We start from the raw sequence: 17063 nt of genomic DNA on the forward strand, positions 1-17063 counted from the left end.
GCTTAGAGTCATTATCAAGCTTAAAAGTGAAGATTACTAAATTAAGGCTGTTTTGCAGTCTGCAGCCGGTATCAATTGGATACCTGTTCGTGATCATAGGCTATATTCTCCGCTCACAGTTCGAATATTGACCTCTACATGATCAGTAGTATCAACTAGTTTAAACTTCCTGAATGTCTCAAAGTAGTTTCAGTTGGCAGGTCAGTTTAACGAACAGAACAATAAATTAGAAAATGTCCATCGTAGCAAGGGTGACGCACGTACGTGTCTGAGTAACTCCGGAAATCAGGAAAAACATATATTGGACAGTCTCCCGTCTCTTCTATCATCAATTATCCTAAAGGTTGACATATAAACAATATAAGTCACTAAATACTAAACTGTTTTACCATGTTTTGATGCATGAAACCCTCCCCCCTGGAAAACGTGGAATGGCATTTCTGAGTCCCTAAAATTGAAACTTTCCTGGGAGGCGGCGGGGCCGGGGGGCATGTCCCCAAACCTCACTGTAGGCTCGCAGCTTCAGCACTCGATCAATCTCGTTCCTAGAGTCTTCGTTCCCCTTAACAAGCGGTCAAACAACGAGAGCTCTGGGGGCAACCATTTTGAAATAACCGAATTCTGCCCATCCGGTTTCACTGCGCAGCCTGCATCTATGGCGTGCGCCTGAAATGGTTGCTCCCAGAGCTCTCGTTTTCCGACCGCTGGTCAAGGGGAACGAAGACTCTGGGAACGAGATTGGCACTCGATTGACTTTTCTCTTCGGTGCGCGTGCGTAGTCCATAAAAATATGCACGCTACACAACAAAGGGGAGATTAATCCTCCGTGGGAAAATAGATGGCGACTGGTACATTTACCCACAGTTCTTAACGCACGAAACTCTTAACAACGTTCATAAAAACATACAGAAACGTTATAAAATCTTCAAACTTAGGCAACTTAATGTCCTTGGAACAGGGACGAATATTGTTAAAAAAAAAGAAAGGCTTTCTTTGTGCCTTATAGGCTGTGTTAGGCTCGCAGTGCATTGTGGTAAAATGTGCAGCCGCCATGTTTTTTCCTTCGGTGGATTGTGATCACGTTTCACGCGCGGATTTTAACACAGTTCACGTGTCACGTATACTTTTGCCTACTTTTAATAATTAATGCTTTTCTTTCGTAAATTCCCGAATCACTTATCTCTTTAAGTTGCTTTTCACATGTCACACATTAATTTTTGCCCTTATCACGTATCACGCATCTCGGTAATATTTCTTATTCCTTGATCTGAAAAGACAACATCAATTCTGGAGCATCTCTGCTGAGCAAAAACGTTGAAAGAGCCATCAGGGATGTGAAATAGGTGCCAAAATTAGAAACATGGGAAAGAACGCCATGTCAGTTTTGAGACAACTAATTGCTTTATAAGTGTGATGGTGTCAGAAGATTGAAAAAAAATTCAGATTTTCAATCCTGCGAAAAGAAAAAACTGAGCTGCAGCACATGTCAGAACTGAAAGCTTTTTCGGTCCGCCAAGCGACTTTTTCCACACACACACAAGTTACTTTTCAAACATTCTCACTTCCCGGATAAAAGTTTCCCCAAAAACGGAACGAGCTAAAAGAAAAAAATTACCCAGCTGTCAAGGTCGCAATCAAACGTCTCCGACTAACTTCATGTAAAAGCTATGTAAATAAAATATGTCTTTTATAGCACGCCAATCAAAGATTGGTTTGGAGCTGGGGTGATAAATATCGAGTCACTTAAATGCGCAGTTATTATTTTCAATAGAACTTGAGACGACTAAATTGTACTCAAGAGAGATAAAAACAATTTAGGCGCAGTAGAGAAAAAGTAAACATTTATAACGCAACCTAGAGCTCGTTGTCCTGTCAAGCTGCTATTTTTATACAAACATTTTCGCCAATTACCATTATGATGTTATCTTACAATATGCCTGAAGGGAAAAAAATATTTGCAAGCTAAAGGAAACACTATCCAAAACATCGCTATTATGCGTTTTAACTTTTTGTAACACGAATTAAAAAATCAAAAATTTGCACAAAGTTTGCAGTTCAGTTATACTTAGTTAAATCTTCCCAAACGAAAGTAAGTTTTCGACGGACAAAATTTAGGGTGCCTGAAGCAAGCTTTGCCCGAGTCATTAATCTCGCCCCCTTGTTAAAAATAGCCACTAAAATGTTAAATGAAGAAACGCACTGAAAAATTGACTGTGCAAGGAAGATACTCTTGTAATACGCTTTAATAATTGTGAGATACTCTGGAAACCGTCCGGTGACGAAGACGCATGAGTTGTCACATAGCTATAAAACGCGCTAAAAGATCTGATATCGAGACCGGCTGGTATACTTCTTCGCCGTGCAGTAAGTCCATGAATCGAGACTCAGAACGCCCACGGTTATGTAAATTTCTAATCGGCGTGAAGTTGCAGTTTTTTCCTGTGAAAATTGCTAATTTCCTTTTAGCATGGAATCGTGTTTACGAAATAACGCCATTACAGGCGGCTGAAAAACAAACAAGTCTTTAGTCTGCGTAATATTCCTTTTCATTGGGATGACTAGAAGTTTCGTGAAAATCTAAATCCTGCAGTGAACAGAGATCGGAAAAGAGAACCGCTTAAGATGATTTAAATTATAAAAGGTTCTTTCATTTCAGCAAAGATGTTAATTGCAATTAGTCCAAGGGGACTTTTTCTCTTGTTTTGGACATGATTTAAAGGTGAAGATTTGCAACTTTCATGAAAGGATTAATGAGACAGAAAACTTGATCCAATGGGTACTTTAACAAATAAATTGAGAACTTTATCGAGTGCAAAAAAGCGCGCGTGTCACAATGCAATTGGAAGAAAGCTCACGTCGATAAAAATACAAACAAGTTAAAAGCGAGAAGAAGTGACAGGTCTTTGTCAAGCTGCATAATTTGAGTCGGTTTACACCTGCAGATGCGAGGCCAGGGCCTTATTTACAGAATTAAGACTGTAAGACTAACACATATGACACGCTTTAGCATATGTCTTCTTAACGAAAAGGATATAATTAAAATTCACCCAAAATGAAAGTTAACATTGTAGTTGAGACACAATTGGGCCTCTGGTAACTTAATAGGGTTGAGTTTTCATTTATGTTTTCGTTCACAGCTTTTAGCTCATATTATTAAAACCTACTCGTTCCCTGTCACGATTCGCTTTAAATATTGTTTCCTTCTTTCGGACATAAAAGGGACATTAATGGTTAAAGAAGACTGCTTTTAGTAAGCGGCTGTTGTCAATGGTCTTTTCTCATTGGTAGTTTCATTTACATCCGGCTGCAATTGGCCAAGTAAAAACATTCACACCGAAAATAGGGCTCACGGGCTAATTTATGCAGTGCGACTATCCGTTGTTTTGCCGACGTCAAATTTAATACTTTTTCCGTCAATTGCGCTCTTTCCGGTCTCAAAACATCATTTACGGATTAAAACTGGAGATGGCCGGCTATTTCTTCGCGATGTTTGAGTTGTAGAAACCATACAACGACTTTTCTACCAGGCCAACTTCAATAGTGTCCCTGGTTTAGCGACTGAAACGCTGTTTACAAACTTAACCTTTTTCTCGCGGTTTAAATTGCGCTTTGGAACACTCTTCATGGCGTTCGCGTTTGGAGATTCATATTTGAAACTTCCACCAATAAGCAAAGAAGGAACAGTCGAACTCGATGGCGAAAATTCGAAGAGAGGATCAGGCATTGTTCGTGATAAACACGGCCTGGTGAGGCTGCCTCCGATAGTTCGTTTGGACTCGCTTCGTTCGGCTTCAAGTGCGTCAAGGTTACGAAGCGAAACCCAAACTGCAACAGAAGCTGATAGTGAATCCGATCTGTCAACTTTAATAACACCTTCGAAAATCTCGCACAAAATGGAGAGTTTAAGGCACAGAAACTCAACCAAATTCAAAAAATATACCGCGAAGCGTGAAGATGAAACGAAATTAATTAAGGACCTGGCTGTTAAGGAAACGAACGAAGACGAAGCACGCTTTTTTGACGGCGAAGAAGCGTCGCATGGAAAGCAGAAGAATCGGTTTCGTTTGGGGTCTAACACGCCGTTAGACAAGTCCACCGATGATGAAGATTTAATGCCTCCTTACAAAGAGTCCGTGATGCGCCGTAGAGGCAGCAGCACATTTCAAACTTTGGGTAAATTAACGAGATCACACAGGTTAGCAAAATCTTCACCTGAATTATCTAATAGAAAGATCAATTTGCGACGTCGTCCAGAAAGCACCTTGTCATCGCTAACCGCGGGGCTAAGATCGACAAGCCGTTCCCGCTTATCACAACCACGACTTTCAGTTCACGATATCGACGGCTCAACGTTATCTCATCTTCAAGACACTTCAAAGACCGAGGAAAAACAGAAAGAACACGAAAAGCAACGGCGCCGCAACAATCACAGGTGGGCAAATGATAGTGCTAACCAGCCTCGAAGCACCCCTAGCTCGCCTGTTTGCAGTGAATCTGTAAATAAAGAGATCAAGCAAAAAGGCCGAAAGTCATTAAACGATATAACGGACGCGATGCAGTTTACTGACCGAAGAAGGCCTTCGCTGACACCGAAAAAGCAAAATTTAATCCAGGAAAGCGAAGCGCTTAAAATTGAAGGAAAAAGCTGCGTGCACAATGAAAGGGAAAGGCTGCCAGACCATGTGTCCGGCGCAGATGGACACGTCGTTACTTTACATCCGCCAAAACAAGGAGAAAAAAGACACTCTCTGTATGATTTGCAACAAATTTTAACTTTGCTTCAAGAAGAGAATTTGAAGCGGCAGACCTCGTCAACGGCTTCGACGCCTCGAAATACAAGTGCGACTTCCAGCGCGAACGATAAGGCTTCAAATGCGTCTGTTTACGATTTAAGGGAGTTCTTGATGCTAGCGGCCGCCGAAGCTTCGAATGCCAGTACGGGGCAGACGAAAAAGAAGACGAGCGCTTCACAACATCTTCTTCTTCCTGGTCAAGAACGAGAAAATACACGCAACGAAAGAAAAGGTTCAGTGTATGATCTAATGGAGTTTTTATCACTGGGTAGCGTTGCTGAATCGGAATCAAGCTCGGCGAGCGAAAACTCCAGTAGAGCGACTTCCCCGAGAATCGTGTTATCCCCTGGCAGCCCGGGTTCAAATGACTCGCTTTCTGTTTCTACGCATGCAGAAGAAGGAAGACGATCGTCTACCTACGATCTGATGGAGTTCTTATCTCTGTCGCGCTCCGGGGGGAGTTCCCGCTCTGATTCAGGGCAGAGTACTCCAGCTTTGCGTGGAAATGATTCTAGTGGAGTAGAAAATGAAGAAAGTGAGCTGGGAAGACAGAAAAAAGAGAACAGAAGCCTGTCTGTTTATGACCTAGCAGAATTCTTGTCTATGACCTCTGCTGTACCTCCGCTCGTACGAGTTACACCGGCCTCAGATGAGGAACAAACGAAAGCCAGCGCAAATCTCGCGCAGTCGTCAGGAGCCATGAACAATCATTTAAACATGCCCAGGCAATCAGTGTACGATCTGAGAGAAATTCTGAATGTTTTGCAACAAGAACACGAGAGAAAACGCGAGTCCACCTACAGTTTGCAAGAAATTCTGTCTAAAATGCAGCGAGAAGCTGATGAGAAAAGCCACCTCGCTTCTGGTAACGCAGGTTCCAACGAGAAGGACACCCTCGCTTCGCCCTCGCCTCCGATGACCGCCAGCAGTGGCTACTTGACCGCTAGCGATTCCGCAACTTCAGCAAGCGCGAAATACTTGGAGGCAAATACCAGTAATCGTCAAATGTCTGTGTATGACCTGAAAGAATTCTTGTCGTTGCATGCCATTCAACAGAGCCAGCCAAATCAACAACAGCTCTCATCCGCCGTGCTCAGACGAAAGTTTTCCGGCGTCTCGCAAAGCGGTGTTAGTATTTACGTCACGGACGAGAGCAACAGAAGCATCGACAGTGAAGTCTTCGAAGATGTGTTCCTTCCAGTGCCTGGCATAGGGACTGACCCGAGTGGACCTTCGCCTAAGAGAGGCTCAGTATACGACCTCCGCGAGTTTTTAAACATTTTAAACGATGACGAATCCCCCTTGAGAAGAAGATTGTCCAGCGTGTCATCTGCCTCGTCTAAACCTAGCGAAAGCGAACCTGAATCAAATTCTTACACAAACTCGCGAAATTCAGATTCAGCTGCCGCGAATGAAAATATCACGGCCGGCGCAACGCGACCTCAACTTTCCCCGCGTCAAGATTCGGGAGGCAGCATGTCTCTGTATGATCTTGGTGAGTTCCTTTCGCTTCTCAACACCGACGAATCTCCACTAAGGCGGAGGCTTTCAAGCGCGAGCGAAATTATGGCCGGAGAGGGTGAAATTCGTGTACGAACGCCTGTTCTTTCGAGAAGCGACTCAGAGAAGGGACTTTACAGTCTGGAAGAAATACTGACACTAATGAAAGACCTTGAACAAAAGAGAGTCAGTGAAAACACGAGTGGGGAACTTGAGGTCGGTTCTGGGGAGGAAATAAGTTTACAAGTTCCAACTTTACCTCCTAAAACTGATAAAATAAACACTCAACCTCTATCGTCTAAAAAGCACTTACAGTCTCAAAGATCACTGAAAAGTGTCCCAGAAACGTCCGAAGTAAGATCTAACATTTCGAATTCTTCATAGACTAATTTTTGTGTGAATCTCGCTGAGAGAATCAATTTAAATGACTTGCAATAGCAATCGATGTTTTAAATCTTGACGCTGTTTCAATCAAAATAAATAGTTTTGTTTGAATGAAATAATTGTTTGCTTCAAATTTTTGTTAAATATATGGTTGGAGGGCTTTTCTACTCTGCCATTTTCTCAACGTGAATTGTGTAAACTAAGTTTTCTTCAATCCAGCTAAATATTTGGTCATATCGCGCCTGAGTGAGGTATCTTGTACATAAATTGCAACGGAAAATAAATTTGTTGGTTTAGCCTGTCAGTCTACAGTGATTCCATATTGAACGAAATTTTCACCTGCCAGGCTATTTAGAAAAAAGCCAAAATTTACATAAACAGTTTTGAACACTGAATTTGTTGATTAAAGGTTCGTGGAGGCGAAAGGGCATTAAATATAGCAATGACCCTCGCCGATATATTTCAGAATTGACGATAGAGTCGCAAATATTTATTAAGTTACAAATGAGTATGTAACCCTGTAAAATAGGCTTCAAAAACGAGTTTTCTCCGGACAAAACGACACACAATTCGAGCACATTTCTATATACACATTGTATTACCTTTCAGACTAGCTAAATGTAAACAAATCATTCGCGGTGTGTCGAACTGGTATATACGTCTGTTTACTGTCTTCTGTTTCACGCTAAACGGCAAAGGAAATTCATAACAGACGCCTGCACGTATCACAAAAAAGTTTATGTCATTCTCACAATCGCTGTGTTTTGATTACCTACGGTAAAGAGCTTTCTGGTCTGCTGGCGTTTTGAGCATAAATCGCCCTATTTTCCCTTTCTTGGCCTTTTCTGACACTAAAAATATATAGTCAGAGTCCATGATAATTCGGACCTGTACTTCTTGACTAATATAAATAAAACGATATTGATTGTATGAGTAGGTGAAAGAAAAAAATATATAGTTAAAAGATCATCAACCAATTTTCTATTTTTAAATACTTCCACCTAAAAACTAAATGCTTTGCTGAAAATGTATCATTAGAATTTATGGACTTGCTACCTTGATATTGCCTTTGTATGATTTATTAATTTTTTTTTTTTCGTTTACAACTATACTTTGCACGGTGTTTTATAATTAGTCGACATTTTTTTGAATTTCCAGCTAAAATATAAATTCCTTCGTCCGTAATGTACCCCGAAAGCAAGAAAAACTACATTGAAAAGGATAATGCCGGAAGGCAAGGAAACCAACCACGGAATTTCAATGTTATTTAGTCTTAGACGTCTATGAGCCATTCATTTGCCGGATTTTCAGATAGGACGCTTAAAACGGATTAATACTGCCTTACGTATAGATACTAGAAATCTCAAATTATATTTGTTACTCCAGCAAGACCTTTATGCAGTTAACTCCGATCAAACTTCTGAGTTCAAGTTGCGTCATTCATCTGAAATGCCAATTTTCAAAGTCTTGAAAAATAGAGACCCTTAAAAAATTGTTGAGAAATATTGAACAATATTTGCACTGTTGGCTTTCTCACTGAGTAATGGTCAGTATACTAAGTAAGTAATATTAAGTACGTCAAACCTTTCAATAGATTTAGCCTCATTGGAAATTAAACATATTTGGAGACGGCACTTCCTTACAGTAAAAATTTACGCTTAGAATTTTTGTACAAAATATAAACTGTCAAAATTGATTCGAATACCAAATCTTTGTTCCCAAATTGCTGTCCTTCGTCTAATCGGATCGGTGTTAAATGCTTTAATTTCAAGTATTTTCGTTCCAAACTGCGGACATTATGAGAGGATATTTTAGACGACTTAGGGCAAGCCTTCGGCTCCAGATTGGATTCATTTTCTCATTATAACTACATTAACTTATAAAGTGCTGGCTTTTTTTTTCGCCAATCTGGTTTCCATGTAAGATGTTTTTCTGAATATCGATATACACGCCGTGCTTTGTAAATTTGTAGGTCGGGCAACCTCAAGTAATTAAAACTTTTATTATGTCTATTATTTGTCAATTGTTCTACTAAGCCCTGTCATTTGCATTTTCTCTTCATTAGCTCTCAGTCCATGCAGGCAATACTCCCTCGTATGTCAATAAATGTAATCGCTTTATCCCTTACCCGAGATGAAAGGACAATTTGAAATTCCATGATGATTCTCAGATGATGTACGTTTAGTTTGATCGTGGGTTGATTATTGCAGTTTCAAAAAATTGATAACGAAGAAAACGTTTGCGCCTCCGTAATTGCCCCTAATGTATTCCTTTAATATGGAAATAGACAAGACAAAACTTAACTCATTGTGAAAACACCCTCGCTCCACGTGAACAATGTCACGAAATGAAAAAAAGACCAGTTATGTAAGCACTAAATTGGCTTTGTACGTAATACCCCAGGCAAAAGTAATAATACACTTAAAACCTAGCTTGTAAATTAGAGTTTTAAAGACATTACGCTAATGGATCGAAATGGACGAAATCTTCACCACTCATTTGTGACGGAAATAGCTGACACCTGTTTTGCGTGTCCAGGCGGCCGCTGACTGGACGGTCGCGAGAGACCGGAGAGCTGGGACCACGAATTTCTAAAGGCTGGTTTTCACTCGCGCGTAAGCACAGGAATAAGTAAAATAGGGGGACTGCTGCTAATGAAATAGGGCATTTAGTTGAAATTTTTTCTAACAAAAGACACTAATTATCTGCATCTTACTACGTCTGTTTATATCGATTAGGGCAGCGTCCACACAGCACCGGAGGAATCTGAAAACGGAACTTCATTTCTACGGCTAGGCCTACCGTCCACATTAGTCTGTCACGAAAACGGAGCTTTTCAAAAACGCTCTTTAAACCGGAATTTGAAAACGCCGACTTATTGTTTTCGTGTGGGCTGAAAACGTTTTGAAACTTCAGGCTAAATACACGCATCGTTGGTTAAATAAAGCGATGAATTTATTTGCCTTTTTTTTCTCCCTTTTTCATGTGTTGATGTGGGAGAAAATAAATAACCGAATTGTTGTACTTATTAAAATCTGCATGCTCTGCGGGCCTGCGGGCCTGTGTGGTATATCAGATAAAGTAAACAGCGCGCCGATTTTTGGTCTTGGCCTTTTTTTCTTTCTTGTCAGTTTAATGGTGGTCTAATTCAAAATCACCATTTGAGAGTTCAAGGGTGGACTTTTTACTTATTAAGTTAAAAAAATGTGGATTTTCTCATCCCCAGCTGGTCAACTCCCGACAATTATATTTCATTATGGCAAGAAAACGGATGCTCAGCGGTCAACCTTTCCAACATACAAGAACTGGGTCCCAGTCGAGTCACAGAATGGCGGCTCTGAAACATGGGTCAAGAAAGTTTTATGATATTCCAAGCGGAGAATTATCAAATGTAAGGAGCAGATATAGTCTTCGGAAAGACAAAAATATCGAGGAACTTCTCAACTACATTAATCAAAGCTGTATTGGAAAAGATGTAATGTTTTCTGGGCCGTATGGCGCGCGGAAAGGTAAGCTTTGTGCAGCGTATTATTAAATTTTGCTGTGTGTTAAACCTCATTGTTAAACTAAAATATCTGATTTATTTGTCATTTGCAGTGACTTATTGCGACTATACAGCATCAGGAAGGTAGGAACATCGTATATAAGCAGGATCTGATATATATGAGTGGCGGTAATTATAATTTGGAGCTCTTTAATTTAAGCTTGTTTGACCGGACTGTAATTTCCAACATGGTTTCTCAAACTGGCCAGGAATTTTCATCCTGGGATGAATCTCTCTGCTTGAAATATCGAACTTAATTTCAGGTTAGTGCTTATTTAAGCAAATAAGTAAAGCTTAATGAGAGAGATCCCAAGGTCAATGAGTAGATTTTTACTTTACATGTACAGTCAAACCTCTATAGCGAAGATATCAGTGACGTCACCTATTGTTATTAATATGCCAACCAGAGAACTATTGGTCGGTGAAACAAATAATTCATACGAACGAAATAATTCTTTTGTTTAATGTTTTGAACATTTAAATAACAAAAACAATATTTGTAAACAAATATCTTCCCTATTAAGTGGACCCCATATTAAGCAGACACCCTCTATTAAGCGGACAGCAGTGCAAGTCCCATTTTTCTTTTCCCAAATTTACTGTGAAAAATACCTATATTCAACCTATATTCTATTAAGCGGACATGGACATCTTAAACTTGACTTTATGGTCATTTCTATTGTTAGAAACCTGTATCAAACGGACACTGCAATAAGAATGCATGATTTTTTTTGTCCACATTTTAGTAGACTCTTTTAGTAGATCGTACATTTAAGTTTGCCAACAAACTGAGCTGTCACAGAAACGCAATATTTTGTTATTCAGTTTTGTTTTTACAGAACATTTGTTCTTGTTTGATTTTGTGAACCTTCGCATGATTCGATCAATATAGATACTGTTACTGTAAACTTAAATCGCTTTACCTCGAATACATGTCATTGTTTATGGAAATACAGTATTTCAGAGTTCTTGACCATTCATGAGAATGCTATTTGACCCTTTCAAGGTCTTTTAATACTGACGAATATTAATATGACCCTTTTAAGACGAATTCTGAGGAAACCTGTTTTCAACAGATACCCTGTATTAAGCGGACACTAGCACTGGTCCCGAGGGTGTCCGCCTTATACAGGTTTGACTGTGTGTTTTTCATTTTGAATGTTCTTCCTTAGATCATTGACATTTGTTGAGGATTACATACGAGAGCAGGTCTTGCCTCACTATGGCAACACACACACAACTACAACAGTGACCTCCCTGCAGACCACCTTGTATCGCCATGAGGCAAGGTCAGTGGCTAATATAAACCCACTAAATAAATGTGCTTTGCAACCCTCATAACTCAGTCCTCTTGAGATCTCATCACGATTTTGGTAACCTTTTTTTTGGGTTAACCCTTTCAAAATTAAAATATCTGTATGAGAATCCATTATTAAATCTTTCGTAGAAAATTTTTACAGCTTCTGATGATTTCATTCTCAGAAATTAAAGGTAGCTAGCAAAAAACTTCTGCAAAAAGCCTTGTAGTTGTGGCATATTCTACTGTGCAAGAATGGTATTGAAATTGTGTTAGAGTCAGACATGTATCACAGATGTGTCAGAAGAGTAAAATAAGGACGTTTAATTAACACTTACAGTAGAACCTTGCGGTCTTAAACTCCATTATCTTGAACTCAGATCATTTCCCCTTGGATATAATACATTTTCAGTCACTTACTATTGGCTATCTTGAACCCCTGACATCTTACACTTTTTTTTGTTATCCTTAAATTAAAAGTTCAGATCTATAGCATAGCAGGGATCAACTGCACATTCAAGTAGTGCTTAGAGTTAACTAAGCGGTTTCATTATTGCTACCAGGGATATTATCAGAAATGCAGTGAATGCCAGTGAGAGTGACTCTGTGGTATTTGTTGGAAATGGTGTGACAGGAGCAGTTCACAAGTTAATTCATGCACTGGACTTCAAACATCCTCCAGTGAGTTTTCTGATTGCTGTCAGTAGCTGTGTCTAAACTGATTAGACTTGCCAACAGTAATTCTTAATTTGATGCCCTAAAGAATTCTGTCACACTTTTCTGTCATTGTTTATCCTTAAGTATCCCTTGTGGGAGGCGCAATGGCCTCATGGTTAGTGCACTCCACTTGGGATAGAACGGTCCAGGGCCGAGTCCAGGATGGGGACACTGTGCTGTGTTCTTGGGCAAGACACTTAACTCTCACAGTGCCTTTCTCCACCCAGATGTATAAATAGGTATTGGTGAATTTAATACTGGAGGATAACCCTGTGATGGATAAGCATCTTATCCAGGGTGGAGTAGAAATACTCCTAGTCACTTCATGCTACAGAAACTGGAGATAAGCGCTAGCCTGATGGATCACTTGGCTTGTATGCAGACTTGTCACCTACCCCTTAGTGCTTTTACTATGTGTTTATATTTATTAGGCAGATGTCACTCCTGTGGATAGAACTAAGAAACTTGTTCAAAGCAGCTTGGTGCCTTTATTGTTACAACTAATTCTTGTGGGAAAGGAAGTATATCACATTTGAACTAAGTTACACAGCCCAACTTCCACCAATCTTTGGTACAGTGGTAGTGCATCTAATTTAAAAGTGTGTGCAAGATCATAGTAAGGTCTGTGTTTGAGTCTAGTGGCGTATCAGCCCAGTGCCTGTCTCCAGTTTCCATAGCAGGAAGTGAGTAGGATCATTAGATTAATGATCCTACTCACTTCCTGCTATGAAAACTTGAGACAGGCACTGGGCTGATACGCCACTAGACTCAAACACAGACCTTACTATGATCTTATACTCTCCACCTACCTCACTGGATTGGATGCTAGTCCATTACAAGGTTACCACCCTCTAGCATAAAATTTGCTGGTGCCCCACTCTGAGTGGAAAGAGGTATTGTGAGAGTATTTCTAACTCAAGAACAGAGTAAAGGGTCCTGCTCAAGAACATGACACAATCACCGTGGCCTGGGGCTGAACATGGAGCACTTGAACCAGGGTCCAGTGCACTAAATGTGAGGCCACCACACCTCACACTCACAGGTTACGATCATAGGTTTGACTCCTTGTACTCCTTTTGGGAGAACTCAGTTGATATTAATTAATTTTCCAAGTGGATTGTCACTGATTGATGCAGGCCTTTCTCAAGAGATTATTCTCCCAAGCATAACATAAATTATACATGTACAATCATTTCTTTCTGATATCCCATGGCTGTTTGAAGCCACTCTGAGTAGCTAGTAAATAAATAACATTTTGTCAGTGATAAACTGCCAAACTCTTTTAATCACTGGGAAGAGAATAAATCCTGGCCCTCTTTCTCATAAGCTTGCAATGATGATGACTAACATTTACATGTAGCATTTTTCTAATTCTTGTACAATGTTCTTTGGAATCAGATTGTGTTTGTTGGACCATTTGAGCATCATTCAAATCTTCTCCCTTGGAAAGAATTAGGCGCTGAGGTAAGGTGCAAAAGGCTCACAAGTTTTTTCACAACTTCAAACACATCCCTTGGCCAGTAGATTTAATTGTATATACAGTTTGTCAACTTATAGTAAATAACTTGCATCACAGTTGCATTATCAGTGTATTGAAAATGCAGTTTAAAAATTCAATTATTCTACAAGTAAGTTGAAATAGGTGACTGAAAAGGTTACAAAGATTCTCAAGTTATTTACCTATTTGCACAGTGCTTCATAACCACTCATTAAGCTGTTTTTCAGATTAGCTGTAAGTTACTATTTATCTAAGCAGTAGTTTGTATAAATTGTATTTTTTTTTTCTTGGAAAGTGTTCTCCTCATATAATTGAAGGGGTGAGTGCAAAACCATGCTAAGTGACGATTTGGGTGAAAAAAAAATTTCACAAAAGGGCTTGCATTTTTGCATCCTTGCCGTCATGCGTTAACGTGAAATCAACATTTTAACCTATTTAGACCTGAAATCGACATCATTGAGCTTATGCGCTGCATGAAATCGACATTTTGTTGGTTTCTAAGTGAAATCAACATCCTTGCCGTCACGCGTTAATGTGAAATCAACATATAAACCTATTTAGACCTGAAATCAACATCATTGAGCTTATACATTGCGTGAAATTGACATTTTACTGGTTTCTAAGAGAAATCAACCTCCTTGCCGTCATGCGTTAACGTGAAATCAACATTTAAACCTTTTTTGACCTAAAATCAACATTTTTGAGCTTATACATTGTGTGAAATTGACATTTTGCTGCTTTCTAAGTGAAATCAAAGTCCTTGCGGTTGTGGCGGGCCGATCCTTTGTTATGATAAACCGAGGCGAGACTTCGACTTATAACAAAGGCTTGGCTTGGTTATTATAACAAAGGATCGGCTCTGTTTATCATAACAAAGGCCTGGCTTCGTTTATTTGAAGGCCTCGGCTGGAAAAGGGCGTTAGGTATTTTAATCAAAAGTGAACTTTGTCGAAAACGCTCTAAATTTTGCATGCAGTTTTGTTTAGGTATGTTTAGCAATGTCCCGTAGTTTTTCCGCTAAGCTTTGCTTCATTTTCGAGATATTGCGTATGCAAAAAAACCACTTGGTTTTCCTAGCAGTGTCTTTATAAACGAAGCAAAAACCAGCGGGAAAAATACAGCACCATGTTTTTCTATTACATTGAAGACCACATGCAAAAATTCAAGCCCTTTCGCGAATTTTTTTTTTCACCCAAATCGTCACTTAGCATGGTTTTGCACTCACCCCTTCAATTATATTTTTTTCTTCTAGGTTATATGGATCAAGCAAAACCCAAGTGGATCAGTTGACTTGCCAGACTTGGATTCTAAACTAAAGGTGCTTGCTTTGTTGTCCAAATGATAATGATGATGATGAAACTTCAGAGGCCACTTAAGTGTTGTAAACATTATTGTCTGCTTGTTGTTTCACATTATTGCTACAAAATCATTACTATTAATTACCAATTAAGTAAACATAGGAAGGCAAAAATCCATACAAAGTGCCACGAGAACACATATCTTTGCAAGCATTTTACCCTCTTCATGAACATTTATATCATGTCCATGTAATGCTAGGCAATATTCATGGTGATTTTCTAGACAGATTGTTTCATGAAGGCATGGGGTGATGGTGTATATTTCTCTTATTAGCCAAGTGCCAAGGCTATACTGTGAGATTATTTCCCCAAGGTCCTGACAGTATGGATAGGGTGCAGTGAAGTTCACACAAAAAAGACCAAGGGCATATATTATAATGCTCCCAGTAGAGTCCTGAGCAAGCTCGATTATAGCCTGCAAGCAGACTCAGGTTGGAGCATGAGCATGTGCTGCATAGCCGCGAGCGCGAAATCGAGCAGTGAAGCCGCAAGACGAGAAAGTCAGCCTGCTCTGATCTCTGCAAATTTTTCATTTCCACCCCAGAAACTGCAGAACAATAAGCCAACTAAATTTCACTGGAAGTATGAACTTTGGCAGCTCAGATTTCTTGGGATTTCATGACAACATGCAGGCGCGATAAATGTTGCTGATAAGGTTTTGCCAAAGAAAAACCGTCAATGTTTATGTCTAGCAAGGACACTCACTTGATTCCAAGTGATTTTGCTTTGGCGGTCTGGTCTTTGATGATGCTGGTAGATGGGCAAACGCCTTCATGTATGTTGTTTCGTTGCCTGCTTGCAATCACATATGTTTGTATTATTTAACTCTTCCCATATGCAGTCGGCAACATGGCAAGTACGCCTTGATTCATTAACATACTTTCAACTGCTATTTCCTGCTCCCTCTTTAGTTTGAAATTTAACCAGAAATAGACTGGAACTTTGTTAAAACATCAGTAATACGGGCACTCAACTCTTCCTCTGACTCCCGATGTGGATGACTTATTTTTTATTGTGAGAACGTGTGGTAAATTACCGACTCCATGGGGATCTAATAGCTCGTGATCAAACATAATAGATTTACAGTTTTCTCGCCTCTCCCACATTTCGACCAATAGTATTTCACTTCGCTCAGGTGAAGCAGAAATGAAAAAATACAGAGATCAAGGCAGGTTCATTTTCTTGGCACCTCTTCACAAGACTCCTTCCTGCTAGATCGCTTTGCTGTTCACTGCTCGCGCACAACTCAAAGGTGAGCCTGCTCACAGCCTAGCTTGGTTAATGAGAGATTCATTACATGCCCAAAACTGTTTAGAGAGAATCATGATTATGGAGTAGAAAGACATCTTATATTTCATGTGTCCAGTTCTGATTGAAAGCTGACTTGCAGTTTGCTCACATCTGGGATGGGTTGTTCAAAAGCCAGTTTACACTGGTTACGCAACCAGGATTAAAAGTTAACTGAAGAAAAAACAGAATCCCTTGCACAGAAGTAAGTTTGTAGGAAAATAATTCACAAAACTTCAAGAAAACCATGTTTGATCATTTGGAACAGTGCCTAGTCCAATTTACTATTTTTAAATATTGGCTGATTTTAGTAATTGGCCTCCTGAACTATTTTGCTTGTGTAATAACATTCTGGTTTTAAAACAGCTTGGTCCCTTGAAATGCTTGGTCGGTCGTTTTCTTCATCTTAAGACCCTTGACTATTAAATATGACCATTCTAGTCTGTACGACTAGATTTCGGTGGCCTGTGAGTGGTCAGATTAATGGGGTTACAGTTAATGTTGTTTATTTTTCCTATTTTTAGTTTCACTCTTCAAAAGGCAGACAGTTGATTGGCTGTTTTTCAGCAGCATCAAATGTGACAGGTATTTTAACAGACACCAATGCTGTCACTGCCTGTCTGCACAGAAACGGGGCTTTGGCTTTCTGGGATTATGCCACTGCAGGTATAGCAATTGTTATTTT

The 17063-nt window shown here is 39.7% G+C and overlaps 2 protein-coding genes across 2 annotated transcripts in view; both read left to right on the top strand.

Moving 5' to 3' along the window:
- Positions 1–3370: 3370 nt before the first annotated feature.
- Positions 3371–6981, top strand: LOC149103470 (uncharacterized). The gene has a single exon (XM_089274258.1). It carries the CDS (start codon positions 3624–3626, stop codon positions 6675–6677), a length of 3054 nt encoding a protein of 1017 aa, XP_089130384.1. The 5' UTR covers positions 3371–3623; the 3' UTR covers positions 6678–6981.
- Positions 6982–9960: 2979 nt separating this feature from the next.
- LOC110066069 (uncharacterized) overlaps positions 9961–17063 on the top strand; it is a 48183-nt gene continuing 41080 nt past the window's right edge. Inside the window, exons 1-7 of the mRNA XM_020773268.2 lie at positions 9961–10186; positions 10275–10305; positions 11394–11510; positions 12082–12199; positions 13634–13699; positions 14986–15051; positions 16903–17044. Of these exons, the coding sequence (XP_020628927.2) occupies positions 10006–10186; positions 10275–10305; positions 11394–11510; positions 12082–12199; positions 13634–13699; positions 14986–15051; positions 16903–17044 (721 nt within the window). The 5' untranslated portion in view covers positions 9961–10005. The remainder of the gene's footprint in view (positions 10187–10274; positions 10306–11393; positions 11511–12081; positions 12200–13633; positions 13700–14985; positions 15052–16902; positions 17045–17063) is intronic.

The sequence above is a fragment of the Orbicella faveolata genome, unplaced genomic scaffold (assembly GCF_042242905.1).
Source record: "Orbicella faveolata isolate gen_17 unplaced genomic scaffold, um_ofav_v1 contig_35, whole genome shotgun sequence".
NCBI classification, from domain to species: Eukaryota; Metazoa; Cnidaria; class Anthozoa; order Scleractinia; family Merulinidae; genus Orbicella; species Orbicella faveolata.